The 25,164-nt window shown below is 43.2% G+C and overlaps 2 protein-coding genes across 2 annotated transcripts in view; both read right to left on the bottom strand.

Moving 5' to 3' along the window:
* Nucleotides 1-25,164, bottom strand: part of LOC116218496 (ephrin type-A receptor 3-like) — a 55,583-nt gene that overhangs the window by 9,284 nt on the left and 21,135 nt on the right. The window lies entirely within an intron of this gene.
* On the bottom strand, nucleotides 12,653-13,756 carry LOC116218497 (C-C motif chemokine 8-like). The gene is made up of 3 exons (XM_031560404.2): nucleotides 13,606-13,756; nucleotides 13,313-13,430; nucleotides 12,653-13,039 (listed from the first exon to the last, which is right to left on the bottom strand). Exons 1-3 carry the CDS (start codon nucleotides 13,670-13,672, stop codon nucleotides 12,850-12,852), a joined length of 375 nt encoding a protein of 124 aa, XP_031416264.1. The 5' UTR covers nucleotides 13,673-13,756; the 3' UTR covers nucleotides 12,653-12,849.

The following is a 25,164-nucleotide window of genomic DNA, read 5'->3' as shown; positions in this document are numbered from 1 at the left end:
GCAGAGACGTGACAGGTGGGGCGCAAATGGACGCGATGAGCGAGAGATTGTCCCGTTGCAATGCCTTCCTTTATAGACAATAACGATCATACACCCCCATCAAATAAAACAACCAGACTCAAACGAGGTTTGACTGGTTCAACATTACAGCAACATAACTTTGCTCCGGTCACTACATCAGATCTATCCATGTGCATCACCTTTCTCTCTCACTCTCTTTCGCTCGCTGTCTCTCTCTCGCTCGCTCTACCACACCCACCCTGTAGCTTATGTGTTGCTCCATTATACATTAAACATTATAGGAGCCGCACCATTATACAACACTGTATTAACATTAGATGGGGGACCGGGATGAAAATGTGACCTGGAACCATAGTGCGGAAATGTTGATTGATGTCGACGTATTAATGGCAGCCGGACAATGAAAAAAACCTTCCCGGAGCATGAAAGTGTAGTGGGCGATAGGCTAATATTGACGTTATGGATACATTTGTGACACGAAGTACAAAGGTTGGCGATTCAGTACCAGTGGCGAAAAAGACAGCTGATCCACCAAAAATAATGGTGACTGGCTACAGCCACAGCAAGCTGTGCAGCGAAACCTCACCTGACTGCGTTCAGCCCGTGACACATGACCCCGTTCTGAAGCTGGTAGGACTGCAGCAAGTGCAACTTCACCCTCGTACTGCTGGTCTTCAGGCAGCAGGAGACAACAGGGCCACTCGCTAACAAGACACAGAGGAGAGGCATCAATATACCATGAAGAATCATGACTGAACTATTGGCTGTAATAAAAAAAAAAACACACGCTCATGACACACACACACACTGTGACGGACCGAGCCTCGGTTGCCGTCAAAAATGTGGGTTTTGGCCCAAAAGCTCAGAGACAGAGTGAGGGTTCAAATATAAAGTTTTAATAGGGTTCAAAATACCCAGGAGAACTGCTAAGCCTCTCAAATGAACAGAGGACAAAGAGCAACAGTCTCCATGAAGATCACCTGCTCAGCCTCTAAATGGGGTAGAGGACACCATGCAGCAGTACTAATCTCTATTACAATACCTGCTATGCCTCTAAATGATGAGGACAAAAATCAGCAGTAACATAAGGGTTCACATAAATGCACATACCTGACAAGACTTGACTAATTGAACCAGACAGAACAATGAACATATATACACCTGGCGGCCAGCACCATTTTTACCCATGGGGGGTAGACATGTAACGCACCCTAAAAGGGAGGTTGAGGCTCGGACGCAAAGCTCAGAATACGTGCAAGAGAAATCAGAACACTATTCTTAATAGTAAAATAGATTTATTTAGCGACTCCAGGAAATTGATAATAAATATAAAACATTAAAATGCACTTCCTAAAAGTAGTGCCAGCACTCAAAGTTAAAAGGTCTGTCTGGGGTGTCCAGGTAGGTCCGTATGGTTTCAGCGCCGTGCGTGTCAGTCTCGTTCTCTCGGGACACGGCCAAGCCAGCCGCTCTTCTGGTTCTCTGCTTCTCATGCACACACGACACAGCTTGGACAGGGTCAATGGCCGGCAGTCCTCAAGCAACTCTCATCTGGTCCAACCTTGATACATGAACACAGCGTCAGGCAATACTCATTACATGCAATACAGAGAAAAGTATAGAGAGCCCACACCAAAGAATATCGCGATCACCAACCTTAATACAATGGGCAATACTGCCATTAGCTTGTGGACACGGGTATAAGTAGAAATATTGTGATGGGAAACACCTAGGGAGGGGAGTGGCATAATGCTAGGCACCTGTGCTTAATTAGTGATCATGCTACACACGTGCGGTAGAAAAGGTTCGTGCTCAGTGCTCATTTAAAGTGTGCCAATCACCACTACAATCATGTGAAACACCACACACCACCCAGAACACACCGTGAATCACTGCAAACAACCCTCAGGCCCAAAACACCATGTTACAGACACAAACACTGAACAATACACAATGACAAGACAGACCCCGAGACACAAACATAGCATTTCTTAACAATCATAAAACAAAGAGATAACTATGTGTAACCTAGTGGTAGTTAGGTCTTGGCTCTGGATGCGACTACGCCACCTAGTGACTTTCACACCAAGATATATTGTTCGGTGTAAATTGTACCTTTCGACAGAGACAAGCGGGCTCTCACACAAGTACGTTCCAGTAACGACAGAGACGAGGTATTCCAGTATAAAAATAACAGTAATAACAGGCAATACAACACCTATCGCTCTAGCACCGCGGGGAGGAGAGGGGAAAATAATAAAAGTAATAAAAAGCAGCACGCTAAACCTAGCTCACACCTTGGTTTAGGCTAAGTCAACCAAACAAATACAAAAGCAAACAATATAAAACAACAGAGTCAAAAGCTGAAATCACCCTAAATTTATAACAGGCAAAGCAGCAGTGGCAAATCTTCCTACAGGAAGAAACCAATAAATGAACGTCTATTATGTACAGGATGATAATAAGCATGTCAGGAATGTGTCATAAAATAAGTCAGATTGGCTAATGTTACCTTCATGCGGTACGGACAGAGCAAACACTGAGAATAGGGCTCCCTGGCAGCTCACAACCAACACCTAGTTGAGCATTTACATTTAGTCATTTAGCAGACGCTTTTGTCCAAAGCGACGTACAAGGGAGAGAATATTCAAGCTACGAGCAATAGAACCTGGTGTAACAATAAATAAATACTACTTTACATTAGAAATATAACAAAATGAAATAAAAAGAAAGAAAGAGTGCAGAAGTGTAACTGCTGTAATTGCAAGTTACGCACTAGTCGAAGTGCCAGTTAGGACGGGAAGTGCTCTCTGAAGAGTTGGGTCTTCAAAAGCTTCTTAAAGGTAGAGAGGGACGCCCCTGCTCTGGTAGTGCTGGGCAGCTCATTCCACCAACGTGGAACTACAAATGAGAATAGTCTGGACTGCCGTGCTTGCACAGACGGCAGTGCCAAACGACGCTCACTAGAAGAGCGCAGCATCCTGGGTGTAACATTTGCCCTTACAAGAGCATTTAGGTAGGTGGGAGCAGAACCATCAAGCACTCTGTAGGCAAGCATAAGTGACTTGAACTTAATGCGAGCAGCTACAGGCAGCCAGTGGAGGTCAATGAGTAGCGGGGTGACGTGTGCCCTCTTCGGTTGGTTGAACACCAGACGCGCCGCCGCGTTCTGGATCATTTGTAGTGGTTTCACCACGCAAGCCGGCAGGCCCGTTAGGAGGGCGTTGCAGTAATCAAGGCGTGAATTCACCAAGGTTTGCACCAGCAGCTGGGTGGCATACTGGGTTAGGTACGGCCTGATTTTGCGGATGTTGAATAGCGCAAAGCGGCAGGACCTAGAGACAGAGGCAATGTGGTCCGTGAAAGTCAGTTGGTCATCAATAATGACCCCGAGGTTTCTTGCTGTTTTGGATGGAACAAGAGACAAGGAGTCAATATTGATGCTGATGTTGTGGTGGATGGCCTGTTTGGCTGGAAAGACCATCAGTTCCGTTTTGGCCAGGTTCAGCTGAAGGTGGTGGTTTTTCATCCATGTGGATATATCAGCAAGACAGTCCGAGATGCGCGCCGAGACAGTGGTGTCCTCAGGAGGGAAAGACAGAAACAGTTGAGTATCATCGGCATAGCAATGATAGGAAAAACCATGCGAGCGGATGATAGGGCCCAGCGAAGTGGTGTAAATGGCAAAGAGAAGTGGTCCCATCACCGAGCCTTGGGGCACCCCTGTGGTAAGGTGGTGAGGTACAGACAGCTGACCTTGCCATGACACATTGAACGAGCGCCCAGTGAGGTACGATTCAAACCAGGAGTGCGCCTTGCCAGAAATGCCCATACTTGACAGTATGGACAGAAGGATGCGGTGGTTGACTGTATCAAACGCAGCTGATAAATCAAGCAGGACGAGAGCTGAGGATTGAGCTGCTGCTCTAGCTGTTTTCAAGGCCTCTGTCACAGACAACAGGGCTGTTTCGGTGGAGTGACCACTTTTGAATCCAGACTGGTTTGGATCGAGGAGATTGTTCCTTGCTAGGAACTCTGTGACCTGTTTGGAAGCTGCCCTCTCAATGGTTTTTGATAGTAGCGTGAGAAGTGAGACCGGTCGATAGTTTCCCACCTGAGTGGGATCGAGAGACGGCTTCTTGAGCAGCGGTGTTACCCGAGCCACTTTAAATGAAGAGGGGAATGTTCCAGAATTAAATGAAGCATTAATCACCTGTGTTATTGCCGGTAAGACGGCAGGCGATATGGCTTGAAGGATATTGGATGGGATGGGGTCCAGCGGGCATGTAGTTGGACGGCTACCTGTTAGGATTTTGGAGACCTCACTCTCGCTGAGAGGGGTGAAAGAAGGAAATGATGAGCCATTGACGGTTGCGCCCTTAGGGGGGGAGACAGTTGGTCGAACTGTTTCCCGATGGCTGCCACTTTCTCTGTGAAAAAGGAAGCAAAGTTATCAGCAGTGAGGTTAGTAGCTGGGGGAGGAGGAGGAGGGTAGAGCAGAGTTTTGAAGGTGGAGAATAGTTTCCGAGCGTCAGTTGCACCGTTGATCTTGTCGTTGAAAAAAGTCTTCTTAGCAGCAGTGATGCTGGATGAGAAGGAGGCCAGCAGTGTCTGGTAGCTTGCAAGATCGTCCAGTGCTGCAGATTTGTGCCACTTTCTCTCAGCCGCTCTGAGATTGGAGCGCTGCGTTCGGAGGGTATCACTCAGCCACGAATGAGACTGGGTAGAACGAGCAGGTCTGGTGGAAAGTGGACACAAAGTATCCAAGCATGAGCTCAGAGTGGAGCAGAGTGATTCTGTGGCATCATCGACACCTAGTGAGGAGAAAGTGGATAAAGGTGGAAGAGCAGAAGAAACCAGAGAGGAAAAGTGGGTGGGAGAGAGGTTGCGGAGGTTGCGCCGGAACGAGACCATCGGAGGGGGGACAGAGGGTTGCTCAATGAGCCGAACATCGAAGCGAATGAAGAAGTGGTCCGAGCGATGCAGAGGGGTTACCGTTAGGTTGTCTGTGGTGCAGTTCCGAGCAAGGATGAGGTCAAGCTCTTTTCCTGCTTTGTGAGTTGGAGGAGTGGGGACCTGTTGTAGGTCGAACGAGTGAACCAGGGTCCGAAAGTCAGCTGAGTTGGGATTGTCTAGGTGGATGTTCATGTCGCCAAGGATGAGTGTTGGACACTCCTGGTCAGGGATGGATGACAGCAGGGTGTCCAGCTCATGGACGAAATCACCCTGTTGTCCTGGTGGACGGTAGATAACAATCACATAAGTTTTAACAGGAGCAGTTACCATAATTGCATGATATTCAAAGGAGGCATACCTGTTTGAAGGCAGCAGTGGAGTGAATTTCCAGTTGTCTGAAATCAGCAGCCCCGTCCCACCTCCACGACCAGATGGCCGGGGAGTATGGGAGAAGGCATAGTTGGTGGAGAGTGCTGCCGGAGTAGCATTGTTTTCAGGTGTGATCCATGTCTCCGTGAGAGCTAAGAGCCCTAGGGAGAGGTGGTTGGCATAACCTGAGCACACGAACATAGTTCACGTAATTATTTGAATCATCCAACATTCAGATAATCAGCTAACAAAGATGAACAGATGCTATGTCACATCTATCCATACGGAGCTTACACACAAGCATGTCAATCCGTTAACGTGAGCTACGTAGGGAAAGTTTACCTGGACTTGTCTTCCTATATGTAACGGGTCCTTCTGCGTTGTGTTCTTTTCTTCAATAAAACGACCACGAACTGATGTTTTTACTCATTTATTCCTGTACACACACATAACATGTAGTTATCCCATATGCTAGACATTAGCCTGCTCTCTTCAATTCAGGAACCGTTGACTGAAGCTCTTACAAGAATAAACCTCATGTGAAAGCACATAAAATATAGCATAAACTCTTCACACATTAGAACAACAATAGAGGAAACAATACATAACATACACTGAATTCAAACATACCTGTACACACACATAACATGTAGTTATCCCATATGCTAGACATTAGCCTGCTCTCTTCAATTCAGGAACCGTTGACTGAAGACTAAACGGGGTTACCTACAGACTAAACCAAATCTCTTAAAGGGACAGTACAGGTTAGTACTCAGTGTGTTCAATAATCAACATTTAATATATACAAGATAGAAAAGAAAGACATAATCAAATCAGAATGTGGTTACATTTCATTAAATAAAATGCAAACAAAATAATACATTTTTAACTTCGTTACATATAGAATACAGCAGGGTGTGTTAGCTCGTTGTCTTCCAACCGAGACCTTCGGCAGCGAAACGCATGCTACCCGGAAGCGTCTTGTGCATTACAAACACCTGTATCATCCTACCTGGTTAGCTTGTTATATAGGAGCAGCACTTTGGCTAATGAATGAACAGCCAGAGTGCTACTCAGGGGCGTGGCAGAGCAGGACCGGGGCTACGGTGGCTGCTGGGAGACAGGACCGTAATTCTGCCGGTTACATTCGTAATACAATAATGTCCGAAAGGTTCATAAAACCAATCACTTTATCCAGGTGGCCTGGCCCAGACCATTTTCCGTGTCCCCTCTACCAGTCTAGGCAATTAGCGGTGTCCATTAGGTGGATCCAATTGTAATCAGTGGTATGAGTGTTTGTATGTGCGTGTGTGTGCAAACCATGTCTGTTTGGGTGCACTAGTGGGTGCAAATATGGGGCAGGAGTGTGCAGTTAATGTGCGGTCGCACCACGACCGTCACACACACACACACACACACACACACATATACAGTCAGTAAAATATACACCTTTTCCCAAAGCAGCGTAGCAAAGCAGCATAGTAAGAAATGACGGGAGAGAAGAAAGGGGCTTCATGGCTACGGTTGCCGTGGTCTTCAGAGGTGTAAAACCTCTTGAAAGGAGATTGCCCCTTTTTAAGTACGTGGCAACGGAACTTCTGGAACAGAAATAATCAAGATCTATCCCCCTCCCACTCTCTCTCTCTCTCTCTCTCTCTCTTTCTCTCTCTCTATCTCTCTCTCTCCCACTGAGTCCAGGCAGACCACAGGCCCGACCCGTGGAACTCTCACTCTTCTGTGCTGAATAAAACAATTTGCAATGTATTTGCTTTTCTTCCCCCAGAGACAGAGCAACATAAAACACAGCTCTGTGTCAGTGCAAACAAAACAAGAAATTGAAAACTGAATACATTTTCAGCAAAAACAATAGAATAATCTGCCTTTATTCAAGTGTATACCTTAATATGTTTGTCAAAATACAGCATCTTTCCATCTACAATGATCTAAGCAATGGAAATGAATCTAAGCAATGGAAAAGTATCCACAGTTACGTTAAAATAGTCTACTGATATGGTGAATGTGTTAAGTGTTTTGAAAAAGTGTACATGGTATTGAAACAAGAGTGAAAATGATGAAAAAACTAATTCTGTATATTTCATGTAGTATATACTGTATGGTATGGCTATAGACTACCATAGATGTTACATATTAGATACATACAGTGCCTTGCATAAGTATTCACCCCCTTGGATGTTTTACCCTTTATTGCTTTTATAAATCAATCATGGTCAATATAAGTTGGCTTTTTCGAAAAAAAAAAATGTCAAAGTGAAAACAGATTTCTACACAGTTATGTCAATTAAATAAAAATATGTAATGAAAAGTAAGCGATTGCATAAGTATTCACCCCCTTTAAAGTGACTGGCCTAATTCAACAGAGGTCCAGCCAATTGGTGCCAGAAGTCTTACAATTAGTGAAATGGGGATCAGTGTGCAGTGAATGTGTATCAAGTGATTGTAGTATAACAACATCTGTGTCTGGAAGGTCCATTCACCGGTCAGTATTCAGTAATCAGTATTCCTGGCTACTGTTACACCATGAAGACCAAAGATCTCAGAGAAAAGGTTATTGAAAAGTAAAAGTCAGGGGAAGGATACAAAAAAATGTCCAAGGCACTAAACATCCCCTGGAATTCTGTTAAATCCATCATCAAGAAATGGAAGGAATATGGTATATGTGTAAATCTGCCGTACTCACAAACTGAGTGACCGGGCAAGGAGGAGACTAGTAAGAGAGGCCACCAAGACACCTATGACTACTCTGAAGGAGTTTCAAGCTTCAGCAGCTGAGATGGGAGAGATTCTGCATACAACAACTGTTGCCCGCTAATTGTGAGACTTCTAGCACCAATTGGCTGGACCTCTGTTGAATTAGGTCAGTCACTTTAAAGGGGGTGAATACTTATGCAATCACTATTTTTCATTACATATTTTTATTTAATTGACATAACTGTGTAGAAATCTGTTTTCACTTTGACATTAAAGGGGGCTTTTTTTTCTTCTTTTTTTTGTCAAAAAAGCCAACTTATATTGACCATGATTGATTTATAAAAGCAATAAAAGGGTAAAACATCCAAAGGGGTGAATACTTATGCAAGGCACTGTAGATACTTCAGTGCTTTGTTAGACTACCATTGAGGTTACATGGATACATAATTCACTTGTTTTAATTCCCTTCTTGCTTGGTGTTATCATTAATCATTCTCCTACTACAATATCTTCTTTTATGTTTCATGTATGTATCATGTACATATGCTGCATGTGTGCTAATATCTTGTATCCTCTAATACGTGTATGAATCCATCCACTACTGATTCTTTTTCTGATTCTTTTTCCTTCTCAACCCCCCCACCAACCTAGAGCAGTGTTTCCCAAACTTTTTACAGTCCCGTACCCCTTCAGACATTCAATCTCAAGCTATGTACCCCCCACACTCATATATATATATATATATTTTCATGTTTATAAGACCCCCCACCTACCCACAAACACACACACACTCACCACAGGTTAATGACAAGGGTGTGCTTGAGAGGATGCACATAACTCTGCAATGCAAGTATGCACGTCAAAGTAAACCACTTGTTTTAACCACTGACAGGCTCGTGAATGTTGTTATAAGGGAAAGGATCTCTACAGAGATACACCTGCGTCTGCATTCAGAGCCTGTATTGGATTGGTGTAGCATGTGGTGCTGGAGTGGGCACTCAAAGGAGAAGGTCTGCCTTCGGTGATCGACTACTGTAGGGAAGGGGTTGTGGGCCTTCCACTGGGCCTGTGGTTAACTGAAGCCCCTCCCTGAGAGATAGAGAGAGAGAGGGCAGAGGTTTAGAGAGAGATAGAGAGAGAGAGGGCAGAGGTTTAGAGAGAAGAAAGAGAGCAGTGAGTAGAGGGCCATTGAAGAGTTGAAAGAGAGAGGGAGAGAGAGAGTGTGTGTGTGTTGGTTAGAGTAGAAATACAGAGAGAGAAATACAGAGAGAGAAATAAAGAGAGAGAAAAGAATAAGCAGAAAGTCAGAGGGTCTCTCAGTCTGACACGCATCACAGAACAGGATGAAGGTGAACTTGGTCGCTGCTGTCTGCTGCATGGTGGTGTGCATGGCCACTATCTGTGCAGGTGAGTCTCTCACTGTCTACTTGCTGTCATAGTCACTGAAAGTGCGAAAGGTACTCTAGGCTTACTCTGATTATCCACAGACGATAACACGATAAACATAAATACTTTTCCTAAAGGTTTTTCCCTTTCAGAGAGGTTGTTCACAGTAGTAGTGTATCTGTCTTTGATTTGTGTATTTTGTAGCTTTTTACTGCATCTCTTTCACTCACAGTAATTTATTAACTTATAAGATTATTGTCTCCAACTAATTGAATTATTTTCAAGGAAGCTGAATGCTATTTATGTCACTAACAACAGTTTCACTTCAATTCAATTCAATGAGGCTGTTGATGAATATCAGAGCAGGAGGCAGAAAATCACTTGAGAGATTGGAGCAGCAAATACAATTTAAAACACAAAAGCAATCAAAAGTCTTTCCTGATGAATAATGTCATCCACAGGAAGTGTGCCCATTAACACATGTTCCTGTGTAAGCCGTTCATCAGCCCAAGTTCAAGTCACCAGGTTAAGGAGTTACCGCGTGCAAAAAGCCGGACTATGCGTTATCAGTGCCATAAGGTAAGTTTTAAGTCATGTCACTGTAACTTAAGAAACTGCAACTATCAGAGTTTAACAATGGCAGAAGCTCTTGACAAAACTGCATGTCTTATTACAGATTTAAAACTGAGTTGGACAAAGTCATATGTTCAGATCCAAACTCGGTTTGGGCTAAGAACGCCATGAGACACCTGGATGGTAAGGCTAAGCCTGCTAAGGCTACAACAACGCCAATACCTGTGACGACACCTCGAAAAGGGGGGCCTTCACCCACAAACCCAACCACCAAGTCTCCTGTTCAGGATAGGGGGTCTACTCTAACCCTAGAGTCTACACCTTCAAAGCCTACTCCCAATTTCCCTGGTCAAGGCAGCACACCTACATCGTTCATTCCGTCTACAGTTGAAAAGAGGGACACTACATCCTCAAACCCAACCACCAAGTCTCCTGTTCAGGATAGGGGGCGTGGAGTGCGACTGTATTTGTGCTTGCTAACAATGTCCTGTTTCCTCATAGTAGTATTTGTATTCCCTCACAATCATTTTGACTTCGCTACCAGTACATGAACCGCTGAGGGATCGCAAAAGCATTACAACAAAATTGTGTCAGAAAAAATTATCTCCTATCTCCTAAACTATCTGTTGTCCGAGCGTTCACGCAGACAAAAGCCTTTATTTGCATCTAATCACAACAAAGCCATCATTTAACACAAAAACATCTGTGCTACATGCCAGTATGAGACACTGGTTCTAATCAGTGTCCAAGGACAGCAACATTAAAAGTAGGATCAGCCATTTTTTGTCTGAGTGTATTCTTCAGGGAACAATTAACGTCTGGCTATATGAAAAACAAACGTAAAGGGATTTTTCAACCTGGGCCCTATTTTTTGGGTCAAATTTTTTACTACAAACAAAAATGATTGAAATCGGTCCATTGTTCAGTTAGAATGCTTAAATCGCCTTTGCCAAACCGCATATAGCGCACATTGTGTTTCCGCATTTTGCGTAGTATTTAGCAAACAAGAACCTCGTTGCGTAATCAACGCCTAACCACGCCCATTAGTGTTAATAGCGCAACGCTAAAATAGGGAAGAAAGGGCCTGCGTGTTCCTGCCACCATGGATGATGAGTTAGAATTAGAATTAGAATTAGAGCTGTTGGTTCACGAGGTTACAGCAAACATAGCTTTTGGGAGCGCTCCAAGAATTATTTGATATTTTAATAAATTAACCAATTTTTATTCATAAATTATTGATTGAATAAATGTACATATAAGTTGAGTCAACTGAGGCTCTCGAAATGTAATGCTATACAGCAATTTGCAAGGGTTTTAACCAAGATAATAGTTTTGACGGTAAGAACATGAGTTATAGAGCGGGCATATTAATTGCAGCGGGACAATGAAAAAAAAACCTTCCTGGAGCATGAAAGTGTAGTGGGCGATAGGCTAATATTGACGTTATGGATACATTTGTGACACAAAATTCAAAGGTTGGCGATTCAGTACCAGTGGCGAAAAAGACAGCTGATTCACCAAAAAATCAACCTAATAGTAAATTTGACAATTTTACATTACATTTAGTCATTTAGCAGTTGTTTTATCCAAAGCGACATACAGTACAAGGGAGATTGTAAGCTTGGCCTACCATTGATAACACAATTGCATAGTAGGCCCTTTTTCTTTATTTTTGGAACTCAGCCCATATGAGGCAAGGATTGACACCATTGCACTTTTATTTTCTCTCTTTCTGAACTGATGTTATTTGTTATTGATTAAGAATAAGAATTTATCGTTATTTCAATACATTTGACAATTTTATGCCTGGTCTACCATTTTATTGGAGCGATGAGGGACAGGTGGGGCTTGAAAAGGTCCCCTTGTTCAAAGTGGGGAATGACAGAAAAAGTTTGAGAACCACTGGTTTAAACCAAAGGCAGCCAATGACCTCTGAGAGTCAAGCTAAACTCATGCATGGACACATGGAATGGGTCTTTCTATCAAGCTTTTCTCAACTTCATTAAAGTTATTGGTTGTTTGCTTTATTATTGACCACATTGACCAGAAATATTACATACTGCAACTTTTAGAGATCAGATTGTGTTACAGATTATGAAAAAATAAACGGTGATTAGACCCTCTTGTTTCTAAAGGATGCACAACAGCTCTGTGCGTATGGCTAATGGAACTGGGGTGTGGGCTCACTCTCACGCTCTCAGTCCCAATGGCTGACTGCAGGCTGAACTTCCACCTGAGCTCTACTGCTATTTTTACCATCTGCGGTCTGAACCATGCCCTGCTCTTTAGAATTACCGTGATGTGAATCATACAACAAAACCACACATGCATGCACACACACACACACACACACACACACACACACACACACACACACACACACACACACACACACACACACACACATTGAAACTCAAACACTGAAAAGCAGCAACCTGCAAAATGCAAGGACCTTGTTTATTTTACCCTTCAGGACGTGATGAAGGTGTCAGTATGGTTGAGGTTCTCTCTTTGACCATCTTGTCTTGAGTGTCTCTCCTGCACCTTTGGATAAGCTATGTCCTCTCCAGCTAGTGTCCAATACACATGAATACATGAGAGGTGTGTTGAAGATTTAACACAGCTGCATTTCCAGTCTTTTATTTGCAATCGAAATAACAAATATCAGCATTACTTTGTACAATCCCTTTATAAGCACATCACAGAGAAACAGGAACATCTGTAAAGTAGCCATTTCAGTAACAAACAAAGAAAAAGTCACGTTCCAGTAAATGTGACCAAAGACCAAACATTTGTCCAAGATAAGAAATGAATTTAGTGTCCAAAAGGTAGTAATCAGTGTGAAACCAGTTTGGCACTGGAGGCTGAGTTCTCAGGCATGGTTGGCTTGAGCGTCTTTGAGTCCCACGAAGAGACATGGTTCCTGGATTGAGACTTGTGCTTCTTTTGAAGGTAAGACACGGCTCTTCTGGCCCAATGCATTGAAGGGTCCGAACAGATGGTGACTCCTCTGACAGTGGTAAATCTATGGAGACAACATACAAATAATGAATTATTAAATGCAGTAAAGTAAATGTGTTGTATGCAGGTAACACCCTTCATTAAAGTCAGAACACAAACTCTCACTGACAAACGGGACTTCGGATGTGAGTCAAGTTTCTCATTTTTTAAATGTTTGTGTTTTTTTTTAACAGCTCCACACCTACACCCACTCACAAACTAACCACGCTGTGCACCACTGTTTCGTAAGTGTAAGCAATTTTGGACGGCTACAGAGAGCCGTGCAGCGAAACCTCACCTGACTGCGTTCAGCCCGTGACACATGACCCCGTTCTGAAGCTGGTAGGACTGCAGCAAGTGCAACTTCACCCTCGTACCGCTGGTCTTCAGGCAGCAGGAGACAACAGGGCCGCTCGCTAACAAGACACAGAGGAGAGGCATCAATATACCATGAAGAAACATGACTGAATTATTGGCTGTAATTAAAAAAACACACGAACACGCACACACACACAAACGCACACGCACACGCACACGCACACGCACACACACACACACACACACACACAAACAGTCAGAAAAAATAGACACCTTTTCCCAAAGCAGCGTAGCAAAGCAGCATAGTAAGAAATGACAGTAGAGCAGAGAGGGGCTTCATGGCTACGGTTGCCGTGGTCTTCAGAGGTGTGAAACCTCTTGAAAGGAGTTTGCCCCTTTTTAAGTACGTGGCAACGGAACTTCTGGAACAGAAAGAACCTCGGTGTATCCCCCTCCCCCTCTCTCTTTCCCCCCCCCTCTCTCTCTCTCTCTCTCTCTCTCTCTCCCCCTCTCTCTTTCTCTCTCTCTATCGCTCTCTCTCCCACTGGGTTCTCCAGGCAGACCACAGGCCCGACCCGTGGAACTCTCACTCTTCTGTGCTGAGCGTGCGCATGGTGAAGGCGGTGCGCATGGTGGAGGCGGTGCGCATGGTGGAGGCGGTGTTCCGCTGCGGTGGGCAGACTGCGCGTAGTGTCATTACCCTTCTCACAGAATGAGTACACTCACAAGAGCACACTCGTACAAACTCTTGCTTTAAGAAGCCTCAATACACGTATGCACTGTGGACTGCAGAGGTCCATCATTTAGAGGACTTGTCAAGCCACTGAGAGGCTGTCACAATAAATCTAATCTAAATCCAGGTGAAGATCAGACATTTTGTCCTCAGATTTTACTGTCATAACATAGTGGCCATTATATTCAGTGTGTCAAATAGGATTGTATATTACTGGATGTTATCTGACCACAATGCCGATTAGTCTTGCAACCAATGCAAAACCTAGGTCATGCTATATGTAGCCTATACAAGCAATACAATGAACAATGTAGAACTACACACATACAGTAAGTAAACTTAAACTATATATATACTGTATGATGTCTCTGAAATCTCTGGCATTTGGATCTCCAGTAGACCTTATTGATAAGACCATGTAGGTCCTGTCTATCCTGAGTTGTGTAGACCACCAAAGTCCCACATTGGACTTGAACTTGCAACCTCAGGTATGAGTAATGGACTCTTATCCCGCCCCCACACCTCAAGTCTGTGTTATGTTAACACACACTACATTGCACACTGCACATTGCACATTCACTTTTGCATTTTACCTCTAATATACTCTAATATACTTTTTTATATACATTTTTTTATATATATTGTATCCTATATACTGTGTTTTTATCTGAAGTACTTCTCTCATGTGTAGTACTTAGTGTGTTTTTATGTTTTTATGTTATGTGTAGTACTTATTGTGTTTGTATGTTTTATGTTCACTGTATGCACCTATACACCAGAACAAATTCCAGGTAGGTGTAAACCTGCTTGGCAATAAATACTATTCTGATTCTGATTCTGATTCTGATGAGAGACAGGCATGTTAGCGAGGGGGCTAAGACCCAGGGCTGCTAGTGTCTGCCACTAAAGCATGTCTCTCTCAAGGTGTCGTGGAGAGTCGTAAGAGTTACTATAAGCATAGGTAGCAGGAGCCTAATGAGGCGTGTCTAAACTCATCTCTGCTAGGCAGGCTAGGATGCTACACACACTAAAAGACTCCGGGGGGTCTTTGGCTTGTCTCTGCTAGTGAGGTATATGGCAGTGGGTGGGCAGGGTGACACTCATCGATTCCGTTTCTCAGTGCTGGTCACACTCATCACTCTTTCCTCTGCTGTGTGGTTGACATTTTGAGGTAAGGGGCTGTGGGCTTTCCACTGGGCCTGTGGGTTAACTGAAGCCCCTCCCTGAGAGAGAGAGAGAGAGAGAAGAAAGAGAGCAGTGAGTAGAGGGCCATTGAAGAGTTGAAAGAGAGAGGGAGAGAGAAAGTGTGTGTGTGTGTGTGTGTGTGTGTTGGTTAGAGTAGAAATACAGAGAGAGAAATACAGAAGGAGAAATAAAGAGAGAGAAAAGAATAAGCAGAAAGTCAGAGGGTCTCTGAGTCTGACACGCATCACAGGACAGGATGAAGGTGAACTTGGTCGCTGCTGTCTGCTGCATGGTGGTGTGCATGGCCACTATCTGTGCAGGTGAGTCTCTCACTGTCCACTTGCTGTCATAGTCACTGAAAGTGTGAATGGTACTCTAGGCTTACTCTGATTATCCACAGACGATAACACGATAAATATAAATACTTTTCCTAAAGGTTTTTCCCTTTCAGAGAGGTTGTTCACAGTAGTAGTGTATCTGTCTTTGAATTGTGATCACTCTTTAATTTCATTTCTACTCACATCATTTCAGTACAGGTGGCTGTTTTGAGTTTTTGTCAGAGTTTTAGACAGTCAGCTCAGTGAGGTGAAAAGTAAGCTGTTTGAGAACAGAGAGGAAACCCTCGTCTATGGGAAGTCCATGTTACAGTTTTTGACCGTTGCTTTAGTTAATTTCTCGAATCATCCTTAACATTTTCAAGCAGCCAAGATCATTTATCAAAAAAATTCGTACAAATAGCATCACACAATGGATTACCTGCAAAAGCCTGTAACTCACTCAAAATGCTTTGTTTATGCCTCAAAAGTAAAGAATTATGTCAATGAATACACCAGTGCCACCGAAAGTCCAAATTCTGTCATGGTTTGTAACCAAGACAGTCAAAATACTTAGCCATGTTGTCAATATAAAATGTATATCCTGGAAGTGTATTTCTTCTTTTTCAAATTAGCTTTTTACTGTATCTCTTTCACTCACAGTCATGTATTACCCTACAAGATTATTGTCTCCAACTAACTGAATTATTTTCTAGGAAGCTGAATCTTATATATGTCACTAACAACAGTTTCAATTCAATTAAATTCAATTAAATGAGGCTGTTGATGAATATCAGAGCAGGAGGCAGAAAATCACTTGAGAGATCGGACAGTAGCAACAAATACATTTTAAAACACAAAAGCAATCAAATGTCTTTCCTGATGAATAATGTCATCCACAGGAAGTGTGCCCATTGTGCAATGTGTCTGTTTAAAGCATTCATCAACACAAGTTAATGTCACCAAGTTAAGGAGTTACACCGTGGAAAAGGCTGGACCTTGCAGTATCAGTGCCATAAGGTAAGTTCTAAGTCATGTCACTGTAACTTAAGAAACTGCAACTATCAGAGTTTAACAATACAGAAGCTCTTGACAGAACTGCATGTCTTATTACAGATTTGAAACTAAGGTGGGCAAAGGCATATGTTCAGATCCAGACTCGCATTGGGCTAAGAAGGCCATGAGACACCTGGATGATAAGGCTAAGCCTGCTAAGGCTACAACAACGCCAATACCTGTGACAACACCTCGAAAAGGGGGGCCTTCACCCACGCCAATACCTGTGACGACACCTCGAAAAGGGGGGCCTTCACCCACGCCAATACCTGTGACGACACCTCGAAAAGGGGGGCCTTCACCCACGCCAATACCTGTGACGACATCTCGAAAAAGGGGGCCTTCACCCACAAACCCAACCACCAAGTCTCCTGTTCAGGATAGGGGGACTACATCATCACCGCCAACAACTCCAACAACCATGACCACACACCAGGAGACACAAACAACCAGAAGACCCGTACATCGGGACACCTCTCCACTGATAACCAGGAAACCCATTAAGCATAACACAAAGCGCTATACTCCTTCACCGATAACCAGGACCCCCACTAACCATAATACAAAACGGTATACTCCTTCACCGATAACCAGGACCCCCACTAACCATAACACAAAGCGGTATATTTCTACAATGATAACCAGGAAACCCATTAACCATAACACAAAGGGGAACACTTCTACAGTGAGGAAAATAATCACTGTGTTACCCCCACGTAATCGGCCCAGTTGGATTAAAAGGAGAGAGAACAGGAAGAAGAAACCAGGATTAAGAAGAAAACAAAGGGTTAACTATTTGAGGCCTCACAAATGAACAAGGATGGACTTCCCTGTCTTCACAAACTTCATGACTGAGAACTGTCTGTGACTGCTGCCTGAACAAACTCCGGGTGCATTCAGAAAATATGTGACCTCCACAGTCTTCTTGACTTGTATTTTACTGTAAACTGCAATAATCTTGTCAGGGTAATACGTTTATAATTTATGTTAATATATTATGTAATCTTTAAAACAATGTCTTATGTATGTATGAATGTATTTGCATCCAGGTTCTTTCAAACTGAAAGTTATATTTAACATTTTTAACATTTTAACATACAAGTTTTTTTATATATATTGAAATTATGGTCCTTATATTGGATGGAGAGAATGTCTGTAACATAATCTGAACAATGTTTTTTTTACTGCAAGCGTACTTAAATATATTCTGTTTCTACTGTATTATGTATCCACAAGCGCAATAAATAGAAAAGGTTTATGTGCAGTTTCATGTCTTATACAAACGTTGTTTATAAACTGCAGAAAATTCAGTGTGGTTGGAGTTATGACTGCTGAGGACAAAGTGCCCAATGATTGAGGGAACAGATGCTTGAAGTTTCAAGTCACTTAAGGTCACACAGGTTGGAACAAAGTACACAGCATTTCAGCGCCCTTAACTGGGTGATCAGGGAAATTAACCTCTTCCCATAACTGAGCTGGAGCAGCATCCCTTAGAGTATCTCAGAGAGGATCTGACCCGAATCTGGTTCTGGACAGGCGTGTTCTACAGTCTGTTTCCATCAAGGAGACTAAAATTTTGCCACAAAAATGATCTACCTAGAAAGATTGTACATTTCTCACAGTAGGGCCACTAGAGGTAAAAATGATTTATTTAAATTCTCCATATGTTTATAAACAGTATGTATATGCTGTTTTAGGAGGTTGTGAAAGAGTGAGGTCATTGCTAATACAGGACCAGAGAACACATTCTAGCCACATGCTGAAAGGTAAGTTACCACCATCAGTGGCTGTCCACTTCCTCCTTCCTGTGTGAGCTCTTGACCTCGTGATTACTCTTGGGCCTGAGGCTGGAACTAAGACTCAAAGCCGGAGCTCACTGTGGCGCGGCCCTCGCCAAGCACAGCTACACAGCGCCCCCTTGTGGATGAGTGTAAATGTTACAGATGGCATTGCTGGAACAGCTGCATCTGTAGATACCTCAAGAGAGTGTGCCAAAACTAACATGAAAAATGTAAAAAAAAGAAAACGCATATTCATTCAGTGTTGGCATTGTTCTGGCTGAGGTGGTCGTCTTAATAGTAATATGAGTGAGAGACAAAAGAACAATTTCAGAAAATAAAGAAAGCACTGAAGCATGTTCCAACAATAACCAGGAATGTTAGGTGTGATAACCACTTATCAGTGGAGCATGCGTTTTATGCAATTCCTTCATGAATCAAAAACGTAAAATAACAACTCACTTGACTGTCAGGAAAACAAGTGTTTGCACAGTCTTGCAAAGGAGTGTGCATTTATTGGACCACCATGTCTCTGTGTCCTTGCACTTAGGGGGATTCCCAGCTGGTGTGCCCCCATGTCTTTCATTTAGTAGGAACAGATCCTTGAGCAACAGATTTGACTTCAGGCAAGGAGCCCACAAGACTGTGCACCTTAACTGAGCCCTGCCTCCTGAAATGATTTTCTGACTGTATGGAACACCTATGTGATATGTGTGGCACAGGCAGTTTTAAGGCCATGGAGGGACATTGTTATCCAATATTATCCACCCTATCTGTGTCCATTAGTGGTCATAGAGAGAGGGCGTTCAGTCTGAGGAGGAGTCTTGCTTAGGAGTACCTCCTTAGCTCTTTTCCATTAGGGTCCTCTGTATATTGAATTGAATTGAAATTGAATTAAAAGCCTTTATTGCCAATGCTTTTTTACATATGAAATGTGGAGCGCTGCTCCTGTTGGTGCCATGAGCATATAACAACACAAGAATACAATGAAGTAAATACAGTATAGTGTATGCACAGGTTTAAACATGACTGTTGTTTTGGGGGTACATCACAGTTAATCACTATAACAGTATTCACGTGACATTGTATTGAGCAACAAGATGATGGCTTCCCATATATATACTCTAGGCTTACCTTGAACAAGTCCTATAATGCTGCCTTGTGTGCTGGCTGGCTGGTTAATGCGGTGGTATTTAGAAATTTGATTCTTAATAAGGCTTGCCATAGACATTTCAATGTTGGCTTTAAAGCTGGCTTTATAAGATGACGTGTTTTGTGTGTATGTGTGTGTGTCAGAACATTAGGAGGTAATTTGTTCAGATATAGCTTGTGCAGAAGTGGGGTTATTTGCAAGATGTGTCTGCACACTACGTTTCTCTGAAATATGAGTAGTGAAGCGTCTAGAGCCAGCTGCTGGAATGACTTTGAGTGCCCCACATCCTTTCAGCCATAAAAATTTTCATGTCATTTTGCTGTTTTTTCGCCTCAATAACATTAACAAAAAACAGCTCTGAAATTGTTGGGCCAACATTTTCATTTATACCATATCCATTAAATACTGCCAATATTGCGCTGGGTTTACAGCTTCTGGGTGTTATGTTCGTCTCGGTCGCACTCTCGTTCGTGTACTCGCACACAGCGACACACGCGGCTGTTTCTCCCACATGTTTTTTATGGCCTGGCGCAGGCTGTGCTGGCCGTAAATCTTCGCTGAGGGAAATAAGCTCCAGCGGCCTCTCGCCTTGGACGGTGGAGGTGAAAACGACTGGAATAAAAGCAGGCTTAATAGCACTGCGCCGGTAATTACCTCGCCCGGTTCATCAGCGCGTGAAATATGATAATATAGCACGCTAATATGAAAGAGCGCAACCACGGCTCGGGCTCCTTGTCCACAGAGAAGCGCACGGGTCACCCGGTCTTGCGCAGCTCTACAAAAAATGTTTTTTAAATAAAACTAGAGCTGGACTCACAGAGTTGAGCACATGTCCTTGATGGAACGAGGACTCACGAAATATCCCAAATAAACGCCATTTACATTGGCTAATCTGTCTGAGCTATATGCATCCATGAAGAACCCCTGCGCCTATAGCTGTGGGGGCGGTGTATGATTAGAGACTGCACGGTAAAGGTGGAATGTGTGGACGCAGGGTCTGTGGAGGCTGTCAAGATTAGAAATGGAATTCAGCTCTCTCGTTAGTGTGACTTGATTGTCATTTGCATTGCCCCGTCGGCGAGGACGTGATTGGTTTGCTGATTGTGCCGCGTGCTGCGCTATGGAAATGGCTGGGTATGACAGACGACGAAGCGGAGATTTCAGCTGTTGTGTTTAACGCTTTAATGGCTGGAGACATTAAGAAACCAATGAAAGGTTTAAAAGGATTTCCAGTTGAATTCCTTTGGGTTATTCATCGTCTCTTTTTTATTCTTTTCTTTCCTTCTATTTGTCCCGTTTCTTTCGATTTAAGTTTTCTCTCCACCTCCTATCTTTATGTCCCTTCCCTGTGGGGTCTGTTCTATCCACAATCGCATTTGGTCAATACTACTCACCCCTGTTAGCCAGGACTTGCAATAACCCTGGAAAATGGATTTTCCTTTCTCTTAATGCTCTGTCTTTGTGGGTTAAAGTGTAGCCCTGCGGAATAGGCCTCTCAGACCGGAGACAGCACACAGGGTCTGATGCTGTATTTCTGTTTCATTGGGGACATTACTTTCAACCTGAATACAGAATCTGGCTAGATGGTAATTTACTGTATGTTTCGCTGTATTAGAAACTACAACCAATATGGACTCTTTACTGTAATTATGAAAATGACAAATACACATTTTCACAGCTTCCTCCAACCTCTCTCTCTACCTCTCCCTCTCCCTCTCTCTCACTCTCTCTATTGGGTTTGGGATTTCATTATAAGACAAGATGTACTTGCTGAATTTTGTTTAAATATTGAACAGGACAGTCAATTATTCAGCGCGTGCAGGCAGCTCAAGGTTGAGACCCTACTACCCAGACTTTTGTTTTCCAGGTAAGCCTGCTGAATGTAAAACAGCTGTACACAGGTCTTTCTCTGCTGCCTAGATAGATAATTTCACATATACACTGACTGAAAAATCTAAGACAGCCCAGAAACTCAGAGATCATGCAAATTTGAAATAGTCGTAATTGTGTGTGATGTAGCTCTCTAATTGGTCAACAAATGAGGCATTCTGGAATTAGACGGAGCAAGTGTGAGCATTGTCTATGCAGAGAGGGTATGAATGCCAAAATCCTACATATGTCCCTTCCCACTCTCCGCAGCAAACCCGAAGTCCATCTGCTATTATGTTGTGCACAGACAGGCCTTCTCTTGTTCCCGCAGGAGAGTCCATGCATTCAAACAACACAACCATGTTGGGTGCAGTCCCCTTCAGCATGGCATCTTAAGGAGAGGAGGCTTTTTTTATTATTATTTTCTTGCAGGACTAAGAAAATCGAAACAGTGCAAATGAAGCATTCTGGGAGCCTGAGCTGTCAATCATCTGAGATCTGACCACATCATGGACGAAGACCAGGAGCCAATCACCTTGCCTGAGGCGTCTTCCATGGTGTTCTCAAGAAATTCAATAAAAGTTGCAAGGAAGAGAGCCTTGTCTTTATTTCATAGGATCATACTTGGTTTGGATAAGAGGGACTTTTGGTCCTGTTATTCTTTCTTTTCACAGTGGCTGAATAGGGTCATCTTTGTGAGATGAGAAATCCACTATAAAGGTTTCTCTCTGTACAATGGTACCTCATACAAATCAATACCCAGACCTTTACATGGTCATCGATCTGAAAAACTTTTGTCCTCACATTTCGTTTTTTTCAGAGTTCTGTCTGTCTTTGGATGGCTGCTCCCTCTCGCTCTCTCTCTCTCTATGTCTGTCTCCATCTCTCGAAAGTTTAGCTTTTTTTTTTCCTTCCTTTAAATGTTACCGCGAGTGAGAATCTAGTTTAGCAACTGAAATTACAAAATAAATAAAGCCTATACCACTGCGCATAATTTTTATTTTGCCTACAACAAACGTTTTTGACTCTCGAAAATAACAACGTGCGCTTCAAACTAATGAGAAAAAACAGCTGCAATCCTAAAAATGCGCCAGGTCGCAGCCATGCTTGCGAACAATCAATAAACGGTTTAATTGATGCACGGCTGCTAAGGTTTTACGGTTCAACGGCGATAAAGGCCACAGCTGATCCAGAAGTGATTATTTTAGATGCAAAATTACCTCGCCCCAGTAGATCGCCCGAGGTCACTTTCCGTTACCTACCAAGCGGCCCATTCATTGTTGGTCATTATATTGATTGGCAAGGCGACAGACGCAACATATGCGTCCCCCGCGTCAAATTTCACTTGTTGACGAGCTCATGGTGATGCAGGCAAATGCCAGAAATTATCATGGCGCAAACACTCCAACCCTGTTTCACCTAGGCATGAAGCATCACAAGCTATACTCTCTGTTTTGGAAACCCTGGTTTTAGATGTCTGTTTTGGAGCCCTGGTTTTAGATGTTATTGAACCACCAGGTGGCGTTTATTCATATGGCAGAAAGTGAATATTTTAAGCACACTTTCTGTGAATTACTTGTGACTGCATCTCATTTCGCAAGTACCACAACCGTTAATGATTTGTCAGATGATCAGATTAACTTTGTTCAGTCATTTATGTGTTCGACTAAATGCCCTATCTGCTCCTCTGGTGTGTTTTCCAGTTCAAAAACGTTCCCTATCATCAGTGTTTCCAGTGTTTCCAGAGAGTTGATACTTTTTGCTGATTTAGCACAAACTCTCTCTCGCTTTTGCTCTCTCTCTCCATCTATCTCTTTCTCTTCTCTCTCTCTCTCCTTTCTCCACGGGGTTAAATGGGGCCGCAATCAAAGGCCACTGGTCTGAAAGAGGGGCCCCTCTGTTTGCGCCAGATTATACCCGGGGCTTGACCTCCTCCCGACGGGCGCCCTGGTATGTTTGGAAACACTGGCTGTAATTGTGTCCTGGAGCCACAGCAGGGAGTCCGATGGGATGGAGGCCTCTCTGTCTCTCCCTCCCTCCCTCCCTCCCTCCCTCCCTCTCTCCATCCCTCCCTCTCTCCATCCCTCCCTCCCACCATCCCTGCCCGGATTTGACAGAGGGTCTAGAGCTGACAGCTCACTGACCAGTCAATGCTGATCACTCCTGTCAGGGCTTAAGGAGGCCTGCTTAACGTATCGCCATCCCATCACTGGCCTGTATGATGATGGTATGATGTCAACCGTGTGCGTGACTTAGCAGGATTTGTTTCCTGCATGTTTGTTGGTGCTGGAATTGATTTTCTTTTTGTTATAGTGGTAATTGCATTTATGTGATGAACACTAGTGCTGGACTCAACATTACCTCGACCCTGTCTCACCTACTTACTTGTCATGAAAATGGCATGTATGATTTAAAGCGTGTCAATAATTTAAGACCCATGCAAACATGAAAAATATTGACACACACATTGACACAACAATAAAAAAAAGCATATAAGCCCTGTACTCAGTATAGGCTAAGCTATGGAATGGAAGCTATGTTCTCTCACTCTGTTTTATTAAAAATAAGGGAAATTCACAGAATATTTTAACATACATAACACTATTATTAGTATTTTGAGTATTTTACAATGTATTTCAAAATCAAGAACACACATTTAAAATATGTATTGAGTATACACTTTATCAAATTTGTGATGTTATAACTTATTATTATACGACTCCTCAAAATGTTCAAAAAAAGTTCAGTTGATATGAATGGGCCACCCCAACGTTTGGAGGTCTGATATCTCTTTATATTGACCGCTGCGAAAAATGTATCACCACTGTCATTGGAAACGGGTTTTGTGCTTCTAATTCACATCTTTCATATCATTCCACAAGAAGTCCGGTCATTTAATGTGATGGAAAGTCATTGTAACTTGAAGTCAGCAAGTAATGGGTTGCTACGCAACACCTGAAACTTTAAAGTTCTATTTGCATGAAGAATCTTTTTTTTTAAGCAGAAATCACGACACAGCAACAAAATCATTAAAAGATATTTTGGAGAAATGTCTTCTATGTATTGTAAAGGTAATCCCTTCAGGACGAAACAAGTTGTCGTCCCGTCTGGATTTATTTTTCGATAATGACCGCTGGACTTTACAAGATCCCTTACATAACACACCGGTCAACTCTTACAACTCTTCCTCCTCATTCCCTCTTCGAGTGTGTGTGTGTATGTGTGTGTGTGTGTGTGTGTGTTCCTCTTCGAGGAAATGGGACTGTGATGTGTGATGTGCCCAGGGAATGAATGATGATTGGCTGGAGTCTCTGACCAGGGACTGAATGGTGATTGGATGGAGCCTCTGACCAGGGACTGAATGGTGATTGGATGGAGCCTCTGACCAGGGACTGAATGGTGATTGGCTGGAGCCTCTGACCAGGCCATGAATGGTGATTGGCTGGAGTCTCTGACCTGGGAATGAATGGTGATTGGCTGGAGTCTCTGACCTGGGAATTAATGGTGATTGGATGGAGCCTCTGACCTTAGGGCTAAGGCCTGGCCAGTAGTGCTGTGGGGGCCACAGGCCGAGATGTTATCAGCTTCAGTGTGGAAGATAATGCAATCAGGGAGGATGATGTGTTTATAAATCAGACAGGCAAGAGGAGACGAGAGGATGTCTCTCTCTCTCCTTTTCTCTCGCTCTCTCTTTCTCTCTTCCTCCTTCACACACACAGATACAGACACACACACACACACACA

Source organism: Clupea harengus, chromosome 22 (assembly GCF_900700415.2).
Source record: "Clupea harengus chromosome 22, Ch_v2.0.2, whole genome shotgun sequence".
Taxonomy (NCBI): Eukaryota; Metazoa; Chordata; class Actinopteri; order Clupeiformes; family Clupeidae; genus Clupea; species Clupea harengus.
The sequence above is the reverse complement of the archived record's forward strand: the minus strand, read 5'-3'. Positions and strand labels throughout refer to the sequence as shown.

Bases quoted from the DNA above. Each gene is read 5' to 3' on its own strand.
- LOC116218497 (XM_031560404.2), bottom strand. From the start codon at position 13,672: ATGAAGCCCCTCTCTGCTCTACTGTCATTTCTTACTATGCTGCTTTGC. The intron at 13,431-13,605 runs GTGTCTATTTTT...GTGTCTTGTTAG, and splicing joins CTACGCTGCTTTGGGAAAAG to CGAGCGGCCCTGTTGTCTCC. The intron at 13,040-13,312 runs GTGAGGTTTCGC...TTGTCTCCATAG, and splicing joins CACGGGCTGAACGCAGTCAG to ATTTACCACTGTCAGAGGAG.